Source organism: Neofelis nebulosa, chromosome 8, assembly GCF_028018385.1.
Source record: "Neofelis nebulosa isolate mNeoNeb1 chromosome 8, mNeoNeb1.pri, whole genome shotgun sequence".
In the NCBI taxonomy this organism is placed as follows: Eukaryota; Metazoa; Chordata; class Mammalia; order Carnivora; family Felidae; genus Neofelis; species Neofelis nebulosa.
In genome coordinates this window covers 107596140-107613950 of record NC_080789.1, presented here as the reverse complement: position 1 = coordinate 107613950, position 17811 = coordinate 107596140, and the positions used below count along the sequence as shown (strand labels likewise).

The 17811-nt window shown below is 46.3% G+C and overlaps 1 protein-coding gene across 50 annotated transcripts in view; it reads right to left on the bottom strand.

Moving 5' to 3' along the window:
- The window catches only part of CACNA1C (calcium voltage-gated channel subunit alpha1 C), a 752159-nt gene that overhangs the window by 250097 nt on the left and 484251 nt on the right, over positions 1-17811 (bottom strand). For all 50 annotated transcript variants that reach the window (XM_058744174.1, XM_058744178.1, XM_058744176.1 and 47 more), the window contains exon 4: positions 3583-3722. In XM_058744174.1, coding sequence (XP_058600157.1) covers positions 3583-3722 — 140 coding nt within the window. The remainder of the gene's footprint in view (positions 1-3582; positions 3723-17811) is intronic.

Below are 17811 nucleotides of genomic sequence, written 5' to 3'. Positions count from 1 at the left end.
AAAATTCAGGAATGGGTCTAGGAGGTGTTCTTGGCTTGTAGGGACTGGTGTGTTTTCCTTGATTAGGCACTGTAAAGCCCAAACCACTGCTTTGTGCCTACCTGTCCCTAAGGGCTGGGTTCAGATGTGGATGCTTGGTCAGGGGTGGGGGCAGAATTCTCCAGGTGTTGTGTCTGGCAGTTTCCTAGCTGGACATTGGAGCTTTTTAAAAGAGAACAATGAGGCTCTAGAGGGCCCAGTGAGTCAGAAGAGCAGGGCCACCATATTGGGAGGAAGACAGGAGCAAAAGCCCCTGTGGCTGGAGTAGAGTGTCTTGAGCAGGGGATCTAGTGAAGATCCCGAGGTCCCTGGGTTGGGTAGGGAGAGGCCTCTGAAGTCCTCCCCACTTTCATTTAGTAGGCCCATCTCCCCACTGTACCAAGGAAACTCTTCCACTTTGGGAAGGAAATGTGACCGGCTTGTGGGGGGGAAGGAAATGCCTCTTGTCCCAGGACCCCAGCATGGCAATGCAGAAATGAGAGAGCAGCTCTTAGCCTGGCACTCAGGGAGCAGGCAGGCACACCCACCTGTCTCCAGGGCCAGGCAGACCCCCTTCTGATCGTAGAAGGGCAGAAGAAACCTTCCCCTAAGTAGCTGCAGATGAGGAGCCCAGGGAGTAGATACTTCCCAGGAGACATAAGGAAAGCAGAGGGATATCCATTTAATGTTATAAAAAGGGCAGGAAAAGAAGGTACAGATGAAAGAGGTGGTTGAGCTATGCTGTGTGTGTGTGTGTGTGTGTGTGTGTGTGTGTGTGTGTGTGTGTGTGATTTTTCCAGTTAGAAGAATGGGCAGAGATAGATTGATTGATTGGTTGATTGATTTAAGGTTTATTTATTTTTGAGAGAGAGAGCATGAGTGGAGGAAGTGCAGAGAGAGAGAGAGAATGAGAGAGAGAGAAAGAGAGAGAGAGAGAGAGAGAGAGAGAGAGAGAGAGAGAGAGAATCCTAAGCAGGCTCCAAGCCCAGCATGGAGGCCAGCACAGGGCTCAATCCCACGACCACGAGATCATGACCTGAGCTGAAATCAAGTGTCGAACACTTGCCAACTGAGCCAGCCAGGTGCCCGAGGCTGAGATTTAGATTAGACAGAGAGCCCCATGGGACCACTGCCCTTGGAGAAGAGAAACTAGGTGTCAAATATGTCCATGTGTGAGATCAATGGGGAAAAAGCCCAGAGGGTCATAGTGAACCACAGGCTCAGCAACCACCAGCATCATAACTTCTGTGGCCTAAACAATCTACCAGAGGCATCTTTTTGTTTTGTTTTGTTTTGTTTTGTTTTAAAATATGATTTATTGTCAAATTGGTTTCCATACAACACCCAGTGCACATCCCAACAAGTGTCCTCCTCTGATCTTTTTGAAGAGGGCCTCTTCATCAGCCTCATGGCCTAGACCCCAGGAAGATGTGACTGAAACCTGGGCTGACTCCACAAAAAGTCTGCCCTCTGTGCTTATGGGGAGGAACAGCAAGGCGAGGGTCCAACCCAGCAAAAGAGGAGCAAGTGTCACCAAGTGTGCAACTGCATGAAAAGGCCTCCCCAGGGCTCCCTTTTGAGGTCTGCCCTGTGCCTCTTGTTTCCACCTCCCATGCTGTAGGTAGGGCCATGAAGGGGGCAGAGCGCTGTATGCACTCAACTCTAACTCATTTCCATAAACATGACAAGAACATGTAGCTTCTCTGCTTAAACAAAGTTGGTCCCTGCAGGCACCCTCAACTCCTGATAAATCTCATTCCTGGGGCTCTTTTCTATGTGTGAAAGGTCCTCTGGGGCCTGAGGCCTAGAGAAAGACACTGAATTTGAAGGGATTTAGGGGCATTTGGAACAAGGCACCTCAAAGGCCTTTGCTATGGCTTTGAGTTAATGCAAGGTGTTTGTTCAGTTCTTCTTTGTTTATCCTGGCATGAACAAAAGCAGCAAGATCTCTTAGAGCTGCATCCTCACTCTGAGTCCTCTGGAGCCAGATCTATTCCTGGCAAATCCTCCAAGAACTTTGGTGCTTCTCATGTCACCCAAATAGCCCTGATGTTAATGTGGCCAAAGTGTGTCATTCATAGGCTGCACAAAAAAAAGACAACAAAGAAAACCCCTAAAACAGTTCCAAACAACCCAAATAGCCATCCAGATGGCCAGAGACAAGGAAATAACTTCTAAATGATCTTGATTTTCTCTTGTTATTTCTTGCAGGAAAGACCAGTCAGTCCCATGAGAGAATGAGCAGTGAGTGCTATGGAGGAGTCCAGAAGGACCTATGTCTTCACTGGGATGGCACAAATGGCATCAATCAAAAATAGGCTCCTGGGATATGAGCCTGATGACATATTGACCTTGACACTGACACTGAAGCCTGTCAGAACTCCAAGGGAGTAAAAATGCAAGGTGGCCACTATGTGACCACTCTCTGGGTTCAGAGTAATAGCAGATCAGTTCAAAGAAGCCAGCTTGTTCCTCAAGTAGGATCTGCTGTAAAGGTGCCCTCCCCTCACAAAATAGATGAGTGGTTGGAACTTCATGAACTGTGTCTTAGTAAATATTTTGCATAGCACATGCAGGCCTGTTTAGGGACAAACATTTCATAGACAGGCACCTGGGTGGCTCAGTCAGTTGAGCATCCGACTTCAGCTCAGGTCACGATCTCACGGTTCGTGAGTTCGAGCTCCACATCGGGCTCACTGCTGTCAGCCTGTCCATGCAGAGCCTCCTTCAGATCCTCTGTCCCCCTCTCTCTGCCCCTCCCTGACTTGCACTCTCTCAAAAATAAATAAATATTTAAAAACCCAAATATTTCATAAAGAATCTTTTTGCAAAGTTACTAATTCCTTGATAAGGAGATCATCACTTCTAAATTTTATTTACAATTGCTTACATTGCTTTATTTTTTTTTTAAAGGCATATATTGACTTTGCTTCACCTTTTGCCACAGCAAAGCATCCCTCTAGGGAAAGGCGTTTTTGGCTCTAGTTGGGTCACCCACGACCTTGGCCCTTCATAGTTCTCTGCTTTCTCCTCACCCTTTTATCTTGAGCAGCCTGTTTCCTGGGACCCTGGACAAGGCCCACTGAAGAGGTGAGAGCAGGCATCTACAGGACGGTGTGTGCCAGCCTCGCCCCACCGCCATGCTCACAGGCAGGCTGGACTAACCCTGCTCAGGGATGTGGCAGGGGAACCAGTCTGAAGAGGTGTTGGGCCAGATGTTGTTGGAGACAGAATAAAAGACCTTAAGCAGAGGACTCAGCTGCATGGAGGACCCTGAGTTTCATTAAAAGCACTCAGATTCCACTCCTGTATGTGTCTGTGCACATGAGTGCACATGTGTGAGCATGTGCATGTGTGAAGGAGGTGTTCCTAGGTAAGAGCTCTTTTCCCTTTGAAGAAAGTCTGAATTCAAAGTGACTTTTAATAGATCCTCTCATCTTGCCTAGAGCCCAGTGCTACTGTGACCAAACCAAAAAGAGATACAAATACAGAAGGAAAAGGAGATATGCATTGGTTGATGGTAAGGGGTAAGGGGAGGGAATAGAGAAAGGTAGTTATACTTACCCTACAACCACAATTATAAAATCTAGTAAATTCCAGCCATTGCGGAGGTAAGCGTTGGGGTGAAAGAGAAGTCCATAGGCTATTACTTTTAAAAATGCTTCCACAGTAAAAATTATGAGGAAGAGATATTCCACTCGTTCCTAGGAAACAAAAATAGAAGAGAGAGGAAAATAGTCATTAGATTGGGGTGTTTGTAACTTCTGAACCAGTAGAGCACACAAGCAGGTGGAGAAGAATGCTGCTCCCCCTGTGGTAGGATGTAGGGGGACACTGGGTGGGACCCCCAAACCAGATTACCAACTCCACAGTCTGTTTCAACCTTAGAGCTCCAATCCACTGGGCATTAAGGTTTTTTTTTTTTTTTTTTTTTTTTTTTTAGTCTTCAAATGCCCCCTGTTAAAATGCAAATATTAGGGTGGTGGAAAAATTACACATTTTGGAGAAACATCTTATTTAGTTCATCAGTGAATGTTTCATTTCTCAGAAGAGACCTCATAATGTCTTGATCTAGAGGGAAATGATGTCAGGACAGAGGACACAGCTCAGAAAGGAGGAAACAGGACCACAAGAACAGTGTATTACAATACTGAGGTGACAAATCCTGAGGATAACAGAAGCTGCCTTGGAGAGTATGCTAATCAAGGTCTCCAAAATGACAGGACAGAAACACAACCACAAAGAAGTTGAGACACTGAAAATCTAACAGCAGCTCAAACAGAGCCAATCTGCTCATATACACTGACCCTGAATTTGAAGTCTCTGTCTTTCTTGAGAAAATAAAAAAAATCTTTGTCCAAAGACACAGACCAGGTCAGTCAAGAAAATCAGCATTTCTAGGATGGAGGCAGGCACTGGGGTGGGGCAGTGAAGGGAAAAGGCTCAGTTGTTTTTTCAAGGGTGGGAGGTAGTCTTTTTCCTCTCTCTGCCATCTTGAAGAAAGGCTTTGCATTTAAGGATGAAGCTCCTGTCCCTGGGAGCCCACACGTAACAGGACAAACTCTTTGGCTCAATTAGAGCGAGCCGACTCTGTGCTGATTCACTGGCTTCCCTCACCACTAATTGCTTTCTCCCATAACCTTGTTCCCAGTGCATAGCCTTAATGGCCCCCACCAGGCAAAGGCTGCCTGGATGCCTTCATGCTCCACTGCTCGCCTCTGCAGGAGCCTCAGCTCATCTCACACTGGAGCCACAAAACACCAGTCCACATAGCATTCAGCCACAGGTTGAAAGCCTGATTACAGGCTCCAATAGGCGCTAGGCTCAGAACCCTCGGACCTATCTTCCCATCCTCTGTTGGATCAGACAGAGCTCACCAAAGACCTCCAGGTCTCACCCACACTGTGGAGAGGGGGCATCACCTGGGAAGGCACACCCCCTCCTGCCTTGCCTGCTGGGAGGGGGCTCCAAGACCAGGGACATTAGTAGCCTAATGGATAGCTCTGTGGGGAGAGGCCTGACCACACATGTGCCTGTGCTCACATCCATTTTTTTCCTGATGCACTAGACTTGGAGTGAGTGCCAGCCTCACTGCGTCCAGCTTTGGGTGAAGCAGTTTGAAGTTGCAAAGTTTAAAAATGCAGAATTCTGGGCCCTATCCAGACCTACTAAAATAGATGTCCTGGCTATGGAGCCTGGAAATGTGCATTGCAGACAATTCTAGGTGTTTCCGAGGCACCCAAAAGTTTAAGAACCACTGGCTCATGTGCTGATGAAGGTCCTGATCAGGCAGTAGCTGTGGGAAGGGGATGGAGAATCCAGAATTAACGAGCACCTCAGGGGCAGACTTGTGTTTTACTTACTACCCATTACAGCATCATAAGGTTGGTCTGGGGATGTGGCTGCATGGGGTGGGGGAGATGACCCAGGAACCAATAGTAGTATGTGGGAGCCTCTGGTCTTTTAAAATTAGGTGATTTGGGGGTTAAAATATCTATTAGGACAGTGTTGAAAGCATGTTACAAAAGGGCACAGTGCAACCTGAGGAAACTTGTGTAAGGTGTGTGTGTGTGTGTGTGTGTGTGTGTGTGTGTGTGTAGAGCCGCAGGTAATACAGGCATCTGATTGGCTGGAGTGAAGGCTAAGAGGAAGTGGGGCTGGAGAGGTTGGTAGGAGGAAGATGACCAGGGGTTTTGTGGCTACACCTGCATGCTTGAATTCTACACTGAGGAGATAGTGAATGATGGGGTTAGATGTGTATTGTAGTCTGGCACTGGTCTATGTAAGGAGGGTGGTGATAGGGTGGGAGGATTTGGGGGGAGGTGACCCATGTAGAGATCATGGGTCAGGCATTGGGATTGGTGAGAAGTAGGTAGGTAGGTTTTAGAGACAGAAGGATGTAATTTGGTTTCTGGTTGCATATAGGGGTTGGGGGAAGAGGCAGTGAAAGAAATGCACTGCCCCCCTCCCTGAGGTTTCTAACTTGAGTGACTGTGGATGGTGATGCCTCTCACTGCAGAGGGGGACATGAGGGGAGAGACAGCAGTTCTGGACTTGCTGAATTAAAGCATTTGTGGGACATTTAGTTGGGACTACTGGTCATCAGACATACAGAATGGGGGTTCAGAAGGAGTTTGGCTGTCAGGGGAGGCCTGGATGAGGTTGCCCTGGGAAAGTGTGCAGGCTATAGAGAGGGGAGATGAGGCCGGAACCCCTCTCCATAAGGGGCAATCTCATCCCAGGAAAGTGCTTTCACATTATGGGAATGCACCCCTTTGGCACAAGTTACAGGATTCTGCTTAAAGCCATGGTGTTGGAGAGATACAAAGAATCTTAGAGGGTATCTAATCAACCTCCTCATTTGAAAAACCGGGATGCTGATAAGATCCCAGCCAGGGAGGTAAATGCTGAAGATGGGAAACCAGATTTCCTGACCCTAGGTCCAAATGCCCATTCATCTCATCTTGCCTTCTTGGGTGCCAGAGATCTCACTGGTTCCTGTTTATCTCTCAAAGACACAACTGGGTCAGAGTCCTCATGCTAAGTTGTTTAAAGATCTGAGATAGAACTGAAAAGGATACAGGGACCAGTAGGATGGCGTCTGGATGAAGAATCCTGAGAAGGGGCAGGTGCCTGCTGCTGCAGTGTCTGAAATGCAGTCATCTGTGCTGCTGAGTGTGTGTGTGCTCTGGTGGCTGTACTGTATTCCTTCTGACCTTAGGGGCATGAATGCCCTTAAAGTTGTTCCCACCCCAACCCCAAACCCAAGAAAGAAAGAAACAAAAATATAAACAAGTGAAACAGCTTGGTTGATCCTTTCAAAACATATGTTGTGTTGCCATAGAAACATCTAAGGGCAAAAATGAATGGAGTAGAGAAATGCAAAAGTTTGTCTGAAACCATCCTCTTGCTGCACTGATATCTCAGCATCTCTGGTCCTGTGAATACACACTCCTTCACAGCCCTCCTCCTGCCTGAATTCTGAAGCCAGAGCTGTGTGTTCTCCTGAATCCTGAGGGGCCACAGAGCTCTTTGAGAATGCACAATATTCAGCTTGTGAACTCGCCCTTTTTTTATGTGATTTTGGGAACTCGGGAACTTTGGGAGCCAGCCTGGAACAGACTAAGATTCCATTCCTACTGTTCTGTGTTGAGGCTGAAAAGGGTCAAAGAGAAGAGAGGATGGACCACAGAAACTATGGTGTGGAAACTCTCTGACCGTCAAGGCCGGAATGGAAGTCCACTAGAATGGAGTCCCAGGGCTCCTTCAGGACCCCTCCCCCAAAGTATGGGTGAAGTCCTACCTGCCTGGGGCAGGTGTGATGACTTCGGCCTTTCAGATGCTCTGGTCTTCCTCTCTTCCTGTCACCTTCTCTTCCTATCCTATCTTCCTATCTTTCCCCTTATTATTTCCTTCCCATTTTCATCTTCTTTTCCCTTTCTTTCCTCTCTTCCCTGCTCATTTATCAGCGCTACCACTGGAAGCTGGGGTCCATGGCAATATCCATGTATGAAATATTTAGAAAAATTCAGTGGAGAGAGAGTCTCAGATCCCAGGAACCATGATGTCTTCTAAACACTTGTGGAACTAATAGACACTTGTGAGTACAGGCTATCTTAGTTTTCCACTTATCTTTTCATGTACACATATCCTATCTTTCAACTACATTATAAGCTTATATAGGACAGAGACTCAATTATCTTTTGATGGTAATAATCTTGATTCTGGTACCACTGGCTTTGTGTGTGTCTTTGGGTAAGTCACTTTACTTTGCTGGGTCTGTCTCATCTATAAAAGAACTAGCTAAGCATCAAAAAAATGCAATGCTGCAGAGAGCCCTAGGCTTACACAGTGCTGCTTGGGAGGAATTACAGGCTAGGGAAGGCTGAGAAAATGGGGCTTTGCTCACTGACCCCACCACCACCTTGAACCAGACCAGTGCCATTTTAACCCACATGCAAAGTTGTCCAGAGATCCTGACAGTTCAAAAGAGTCCAGAGAACCAATATGATGGGGTGTGGACAGAGACTACACACAAAAAAGAAGTAGCCATCTCTTCCTGACTAGCCTGGAAGATGTTTATTGTCTTTATAAGCTGGTTTCTTCATGAGATTTTATTTGAGAGGAGGACTCAGTGCTTTTTTGTTTGTTTGTTTTTCTTGGAACTCTGAACATGAATTCCAAAGTAGTAGAGGACTTCCGAAGTCTCTTCACAATTCTATGGCAAGTAAGGATGCCAATCCCTAGTGTCTTTGCAGTTCTGCCTAAGGCACAGTCAAATTCCAAAACATAGAAAGGAACAAAGAGTTCCTTTCCTCATTGTTCTGAGGATCACTATAAATACAAATAGATTTAATAATAAAATGATACTTCAGTAAAGAGATTATTCATATTTATGCTTTAGGAGAACACAGACTCCTTGTGAACAGAAGCCATGCCAGGGTAGAGCTCCTTGGACAAGGACAACCATGGAGAGCCTGCCATGTCTATACATGTGTGCACATTTCTGCACACACACATGTATGGCACAGCTGGGTGATGCCCACCATCTATGTTGAACACTGTACAGCTCATATCTGCTATATAACAGCCAAGGTGTGAGAATTCATACTAAAGAGAGCCTGTGTGTATTCACTTAAATTTATGCAAGTGTATTTATTGAAGCTGCCAAGATTTCTACACCAAACAGAATTGATGAGAAGCCCAGTCATATAATTCCATCTCAGTACAAGGTGCAAAGACAAGAAACACAATAATAATGAGCCAAGCAGCACACCTTATATTCCAGATTGTTTCATAACTTAAGTACCATTCAATCTGACCTCTAAATACAGCCTCCCGACTATCTCTAATGAAGGGAGATAAATAAACTGGAATACCCTAGTTCCTCCAGTTCTTCTCTCCTCCCTCCCTCCTCTCCTTCCTTCCTTCCTTCCTTCCTTCCTTCCTTCCTTCCTTCCTTCCTTCCTTCCTTCCTCCCTCCCTCCCTCCCTCCCTCCCTCCTCTCCTTCCTTCCTTCCTTCCTTCCTTCCTTCCTTCCTTCCTTCCTTCCTTCCGAGGGTCACAAGCATTCCTGAGTGTCTGCTCTGCCCCACACCACTTGCTGCACTGCAAGTGTCTCTTAGGACACTGAGGGACTTGACAGAATATAAGAAGCTGGAAGGACCTCATAAAAGGACACGCATGCCCCAAGCTCCTCATTATATAGAAATAAGAGGACTTGTCCAAGGCCACACATCTACCTCATGTGATGAGGATTTGCATTTCCTGATGGCTGGTCTGGTGCTCCTTCTACTATAGGACAGCTGTCTGTCTGTGAGGTGACTGAAATCCTGGATTATTGTACCTATCAGGGGCTGGTGGGCACCCAGATGGCATGGCTCAAGGGTTGGTAGCAGGGATCTCCAAATCTTCCCCTCTCCTTGGGTCTCTACTGGTGCCTAGAATTCAGCCATTAGGAAGCCTTTCTTCCATCAGTGGATGAAGGATATTCATACAATGGAATATTAGTCAGCCATAAAAAGAAATAAAGTTCTGACACAGGCTACAATATGGATGAACCTTGAAAGCATTATACTAAGTGAACTAAGGCAGTCACGAAAGAGCAAACATTGTATGATTCCACTTATGTGAAAAGTCTAAAATGGGTAAATTCAGAGAGACAGAAAGTGGATATGAGGTTACCAGAAGGTGGAGGGAGGGAAGAACTGTTTCAGGGCATGGAAAACTTTGGACATAGATAGTGGTAATGGGTGTACAACATTGGGAGTATAATTAGTGCCACTGAAGTGTACACTTAAAAATGGTTAGAATGGCAAATTTTATTTTATATATATTTTACCGTAGTAAAAAAAAAGACAAGCATTCCTTCGGATCTTAATTTTCCAACTTTTAAAGGTCTCCATCTAAAGTATATGAGGTCATGTTTAAATCTGTGTCAGCCTTCACCTTAACAGGGACTAGTTTATCAGAAAGCTGACAGTGTGGTCTTTTGTGAAACCCTAGACAGATGCCTGGGGCACCTGGATTGGGAAGAAGGGGGCTGGGAAGGGAGGTGGGAGGCCCCTGAAGATAACTGCTTCAATTTCACAATTCTTTGAGGGCAGGCCCTTCCCAAGGGCATTATATAGAAGCCTTATTTAGAAGGTGCCTGGTGGTTCAAATAGTCTAGCCTTAACACTCAGGACTTCTAGTAAAGGAAGGAGGGACAGGACAAACCACTTAATAGTCTAAGAGTAAAGCAGCTTTGAAAAAAATTTCATCTATTTATTGAGGGCAAGTAGCAATTGAGGCTGAGTGAGCTGAAAAGTGTGCCAGTGTCATTGGTTTTATAGTAGTTCAGTTTAAAAAAACAAAAATAAAAACTCTCCTCCAACTGGACTATTTTTCCATGCTTATCCATGATGCTAAGTTGAAGAGACTTACCCACTTACTAATTTCTCAAGTTCACATCTTCCTACCTGGAGGCCAGCCTTGCCTCAGCTGCCCCAGCACAGTTCCAGAGCACCAAGCGGGCTATCTCAGATGTTGGGGAGCTGGCCTGTCTGTTCCTCCTGGGCCCTTCACTGCCTCTATCTCCAAGACAGCATCTCTGTCCATCCTTGGGTCCCTTCTGAGGCCGGGCTTCTCAATGTAATGCCCCATAGAGCAGAGACTGGCTGGCTTAAGTTCTTTATCTGGTGTTCAGCATGTGATCAGTACAGAGGGAACAGTCAACCTTTGTCAGGTGCTGCCTGTGTCACCTTCTTGGAGTGCCCAAATGGCATGTGGGCCAGCCTCCTACCCACAGCAGGAGTCCCTCCCTTCAACCTCCTCCATCTCACGCTGTCGTTTTCTTATAAGGTGGCCCATCCTTAACAGGGCAGCCCTGGCTGTCAGAGTATGGCCAGTCCCTTCCTCTCCCAAAAGTTCACTCTGGCTCAGGGATATTACCCTTTCTTTGGGGGTAATGGAGTGGAGAGGGTGACAGATATTACCAATCAGGGTTGAATTACTCCTGGGGACAATGGGGGATTTGCTTAGTGACCTGTGGGCTAGAATGTAATTTACCAAATGGAGGGTTGGGCAGGAATGGCCTCAAAACCTTCATAAATGTCCACTTCTTTTGAGGAGTCAGACCAATACCTGGCCCAGGGAAATGGACCCTGTCTTTTCTGCCTGTCTCCACTGCCCATCTCCATCTAGGCCTCCATCATTGGTTGGATATTAAAGGAGCTTCCTAACCCTTCTCATCGATATCTACACTGGTTTACTGTGTAAAAACTTTCAACAGCCCCCCTCTGCCTTAAAATGGAATGTAGCCCCCTTCGCCTGGCCCCCAGGTCTATCACAGTCCAACCCCACTTGCCCCTCTGGCCTCATCCTCAGCCACCACCCTGAGCTCTAGCCACACCAGAAGGCTCACCACATTCACACCAGAAAAGCTGTTTACATGCAACTCTCTTCTTGTCCTGACAAGCCCCACCCCTTTCTCTACCTGACAGACTCCTTCTCAGATCTAAGCCAGCTCCAATGTCATCACCTTGTCTGGACCTCTCAACCCTCCCTTGCCTCTTCTGCCCCCAGTGGGCTGGAATATCAGTCCCTCCCGCAGCTGTAGCACCTTTTCTTCAGATGATAGCACTCACCACAATGTGTGTGTTTTCTATGTGTTTCTCCTCTCCAGGGGCAGAGGGCCTGCAGGGCAGAAGCAAGTGTCTTTGTCACCTTTGGTTAAGAAGTGTCTTTAAATGAAAGGAAAAGTGACAGAGGAAAGAGGGCTTTGGAGTCAGACACACCTGGGATCAAATTGTTTCTCCATGATCAGCTACATAATCTTTCCAAACTTTGGCTTCTTAACAGTAGAGTGGGAATAGTGGTAATTATGAGAAGCAGAAACCAGAGTCATCACTCAAATGGTAGCTGCTGTCATAACTGTCATCCCGGCACCTGCACACAGTAGGTGTTCTGCACACATTGTGAAGTGGACGTCCCTGCTCTTGAAGACTTTGAGCATCCTCCACTGAGGTCCTGGCTCTGCTTGTTTCCATGATGCCCTGCTGGGCTGCTGGAGTGGCCAGCAGCACTGGCCCTGTTACTTCTCCTTGTTTCCTCCCTTGCCCTGGCCTCATCACCTTTCCTGGCTTCTAAGAAGGTAGCACAACTCACTTCTGTGCCTCTTTGGATCTTCTTCAACAGAAACTAGAGACTTAGTCCTCACATCTGCTTTCTATTATCAAAGCAAATTAAAAACAAGACCAAACCAAAAACGTCTCTGTTTGCTGGGTTCCAAGTCTTCCAAATGTTTTTTCCCTAGCTCCCTCCTTAGTCCTTAGATCTACAGTAATAGGTTCCATTCTGTCTAAAGAAACTCCCAGCGCCCTATCTGTGAGCATTTCCCTCATGTCTCTGGGAACCTGACAACACTTTGCCTCTTGAAGTGAATTATTTCACTTATGGCAGACAAGGGTGAAGGATGATAGTCAGTGCTCCCACGGATTTCGGAGGTTTGCGAACCATGTTGTAAGCATCACAGTGATAACTCATCAGGTAGTACTTTACAGTTTAGAAGGCACTTTTCCATACATTTTTATCGTTGAGTCACATGACCTTTATTTATTTATTTATTTATTTATTTATTTATTTATTTATGAGAGAGAGAGAGAGAGAGAGACAGAGCATGAGTGGGAGAGGGGCAGAGAGAGAGGTGGGGGGGGGGACACACAGAATCTGAAACAAGCTCCAGGCTCTCAGCACAGAGACTGACACGGGGCTTGAACTCACAAACTGCGAGATCATGACCTGAGCTGAAGTTGGATTCTTAGTTGACTGAGCCATCCAGGTGCCCCAGAGTCACATGACCACTTTGTAAAATGGGAAGGGCAGGTCCTTTCTTTCCCTTTATTCCTCTTAGTCCCACTTTCCTTTCCTTCTCAAATCACCACCATCACCATCACTACCACCACGTCTGTCATCTCACCACCTCCACCACCATTATCATTATCACCACCTGCACCATGATCACCATGACTACCTCCACCATAATCATCATCATCACCACCATCACCACCTATACCATCATCAGCACCACCATCAATACCACCACCTCCACTCATCATCATTACCACTGCCATCACTACCCCCACCAAGATCACCACCACCTTCACCACTACAATTATCATCACAATCACCTTCATCACCACCTCCATCATCATCATAACCACCATCATCACCTCCACCACCATCACTATCATCATCATCACCACCTACACCACTACCATTATCATCACCACTGCCATTACCATCTGTACCATCATTACCACCATCTCCACCACCACCACTGTCATCACCATCCCTACCATCACCTTCATAATCATCATCACCAGGACTATCATCACCTCCACCACCAGTATTATCACCACCTAAACCATGATCACCATTATGACCTCCATCATCATTACCACCATCAGCACCACCACCACTATTATCACCACCACTGCCATCACACCTCTAGTGTGTTCACCATCACTACCTCCACTACCACCGCCACTCCTCCCTCCTCCACCACAGCACCACAGCTGCCATTAACTTGAGTCTGAGCCTGGATGCTTTAGTTATAATAGTAACTCTGCATGATAGATTAAAAATATTTTCTCCATTATATACATGAGGAGACTCATCAAAGAGATTTGATAATTTTCCATAAAGCCCTTCAGTTAGTAGGCAGTAGAGCTAGGACTGTAAGTTTAATGTTTTTCCTATTGTTTGTGGTTACAGAGATAGATGGACTCCCCCAGCTCAGCTCTCAAATACCTCAGGACCCATTTATCTGACACCACTATGAGAACAGGAAGTGTGTGGGGCTTTGTTGGGGCTATGCTTAATGGTTTTTGTTTAAACCCAGCAGTGTGAAGCAAGTGCTTAGGATGCAGAGTCTGTTTGGCTGGTGGTGTGAAGACATGTGGCCAAAGATGCTGGCTGTAGTATGGACCCTGCATTCTCTTCCCACTCCTAATCAAACCTGGTCACTACTTGTGAGGAGCACTGTGGCCATAAACCAACCACTAGTCTAACCCAACAGAGATCAGTCTATTCCTCTCCTCCATCCATTGGCTATAGAAGGGGCATGTGACCCAGCCCTGGCCAATATGACATGAAGGGAAATTTTCTGGGATTCCCCTAGAAAACATTCCTCATTGACTAAAAGGGAGAGAGAGACATACATTCATAAGAGCACTATAATCTCTTTTTTAGCTGGACATGCTCATGTATATGTAGATGAAGCCTGGAACCATGGCAACCACCTAGGGATCATGAGGACTACTAGTTGAGGACAAGAGCAACATGCTGATGGTGGCAGATGGAAAAGGGGGAAAGAAATGGAGTCCTGGATAAAGTCATTGAACCAGTGAATTAACTTAACCAACTTTGGTACCATCCTAATTTGTGGCTTATTTTATATGAGATAAAATTTCTTTATTGTAGAAACCATTTCAAGGTGAGTTTTTAAACACTTGCATCTGAAAGCACCCTTCCTGTTAGGCTCTGTTTGCTATCTCTACACATCACTCCTCATTCAACCTCTTTATCCCTCTGCTGCTTCAGTGCTTCCACCCCTTATCAGCCATTTGGGCACAGAACTAGCTTAGTCTCACTCAGCCAGGAAATGCAAGAGCTCATAAACACTGCAAGACAAATGCTCCTCTGTCTCCTGGTTAGCTCTCAGCCTGTGTGGGAGATGCTTATTTCAGATTATGGTCTCAGACTAGAGCTAGAGAGCTCAGCCCAAGTCCCCATCAGAGAGTAGCCTGTGTAGTTCTGTGTTTAGCCTTGTTTCAGCACAGGGCTGTCGAGGCAAAGGACATGAAGCATAAGCATTACCGTGAGGCAGTAGCATTGCCGTCCTGAAAGAAGTTGGGTGGAGGCATAGAGGAGCCCCTTCAACACCCAGCACCAGAAGCCTGGAGATGGAGGATATGGATGCACACCTTGAATTTCTCTCTCTACCCTGGGTTTTTTTCCCCTCAAAGGATGAAGAAATTTCTGAGCAAGTAACTTTTCAGAACTTCACTTTATCATGCCACATCCTTATTCCTAGTTCATTAGGTCCCAGCTTTTTTGCTCGAATCTTTCCCTTCCCACATATATACCTTGTCTTCTCCCAACACCCACCACTCAAGTTAAGATGCTACTTTCCCACATACCTAGTTCCACTGGATTCCTCTTCCTATTAGAGGGTTGCTTTAACTTCTCTACGGCTCTCAATCTCCTTTTTCTGTGAGCCCTACAGCCTTATGGGCAGTCATCTGGAATTTTTGCATCTGGCTTTATGGTATTTTTTATACATTTTCAGAATGTGGCAAATGTCTTAGATATCTCTTCCCCCATCAGGAATGTGAGTGCTCTGAGGGCAGGCACTATGTTACAATTTCCCTGTGTCCTCCACAGAGCCTTATACAGGGCCAGGGACTGATGGCTCACAGATCCCTCCAGAGGACAGTCCAAAGGACACCTAGAGGACATTGAGGTCAATTTTGCAGCTGTGGCCTCTCTCACATGCTGCACTTCTTGCTTTACAATGTGCTTTCACATCTCCTGCTCATCTGCTCCCCAGACAGTCCCATGAGTCAGCAGGCTATCTGTCACCCAGCACTTGGTATGCAACTCCAGGGAGGAGAAAGGAGGAACTCTTTCTCAACAACCTTGCCCTCTGCCCCCATGAAGACACATAGCATCATCACTATGAAGAACATGTACTGACAGGCCTGCCCTGAAGGGCACTGAGACTAAGGACCAGGATTGCAAAGGGTATCAGACTCTGCTCTGCCCTCCAGGGGCTCATAGTCAGGTGAGGAGACAGGGAGGGTGTGTCTGATGGAGAGGAATTCTAGCACAGGGTCACCTCTGCTACTTGCCAAATGACTCCTCCAGATAATAAGCAGATTAAGAATTTAGAGAAAAGGTAGATTTCTAGGGGCTGGAGGCTAGCATATGTGGTATGAGCTGGGTCTGAGGGGGTGAACCTTGGGTGCACTGAGGTGATTTCCATATGGGAAGTGTAAGTTCCCTCAGAGACACAAGGAGGAGACCATTTTTGCTAAAGAATTTGCATTGTGGGAGACAAAGCTGGAAAGACAGCTAGGGTTTAAATTAAGGCAGGTCTCAAGTGACAGGATAGTCTGTACTTGATATGAGGGTATTGTCCCTGGGATTAAGGTCTGCAGTGACTTGAACTGATGACGGTTTGTGATCAAGAGGTGATATGTGCCCCTTGTTTTATGGAAGATATGTTTTAGGAAGACAGATATGGAAAGCAGTCCCTAGACAGATTAAATTCAGGAGACTCTGCAGTAGTTCAGGAATGAGGTGATAACAGTTTGAACCACAGAAGGATGGAGCCGTGGGACAAGAAAGGCAGTGACAGGTTTAGAAAACACTAGGATGGAAGGTGGGCCGTGAAGCAATCATCAAGCATGACATCAATGCATGTCTGGAAGAATGACATGGAAAAGTGAGTGTCATGGGCAACAATAGAGTCCAAAGCAGGAGCTGGCCAGACCTAGCAGAGTGGCCTGGGCATGTCACTGGGCTGTGGTGTCTTTATGCACTAAGTGCCAAGTTTGGCCAGATCATTTACACTCCCTTTCCTGCCTCAGGCATAATGCAAATTCCACGGCACTGGCAAACCCTGAGAATTTTAGAACTCTCACAACTATTGCACCTTAGCCAAATTGTGCACATGTCATATGCCTCCATTTCCTAGATATAACATAGAGATAGTATCTTCTTATCGAGACTCTTTAAGGACCAAGGGGAAAAGTATGCTAACATGTTAAACAGGAAATACTCAAGAAATGTCTCTCTCCCTAACCCCCCCCCCCCCACCAGTGGTTCTAGAGATGTCACACAGACACGATGAGGGGAAGCCACAACATCCAAGTGGAAATGTGCACAGGTGACTGAGAGGATGGTGGGTCAGAGCTGAAGGTGTGGGTTTGAGAAGCCATCTTTGTAGATGAAGCTGTGATAGTTATATGCAATCTGTGATTAAAGAATAGGGCCAAGTCGATGGGAATAGAGACTTAAAGTTCAGGCAGGGGATGGTGGTAAGAGGGTGGCCCAGAGAGATATTATCAAGACCATCATCATTTTTGTCACATCCATGTATGTTTAGTATTATTTATTTACTTAATACTTATGCTTTAAATCAAATTGCTTTTCTTTTTTTAATTCATTTTGAGAGAGAAAGAGAGCTCACATGTGGGGGTGGGGCAGAGAGAGAGAGAGAGAGAGAGAGAGAGAGAGAGAGAATCCCAAGCAGGCCCTGTGCTATCATCATGGATCCCAGTGTGGGGCTCAGATCATGACCTGGGCTGAAATCAAGAGTTGGATGTTTAACCAACTGAGCCACCCAGCTGCCCCTCAACTTGCTTTTCTTATACAGACATTTAGGAAGGAATTTTTTAAACTAGAAGTATCCCTGCTATTGCTCACCAGCCACCATGAAAGGTGACAGTAAAAAGAACTATTAAAAGTGCTTGTCCATGTACTACCTAAAATAATTTCACATGTCACCCAGGGTCACATGCCACACTTGGGGAAAAACTGTGCTCTAGAACTGTCCCTTGAAAGGATCAGACTGACTCCTTGTGGCTTTAGAAGGCAGGAGGAAGGAAGCAGGACTCATCAACAGACCTGACAGGGAGGCCGATTTTGTCTCCTAGGAGAACTCTTTAGAGTTGGTGTTTTCCAACAGTGGGAAGGGCTATCTCGGGGTCATGCACCCAGGCACAGGGGTAGGTCACCTGTGGGTGT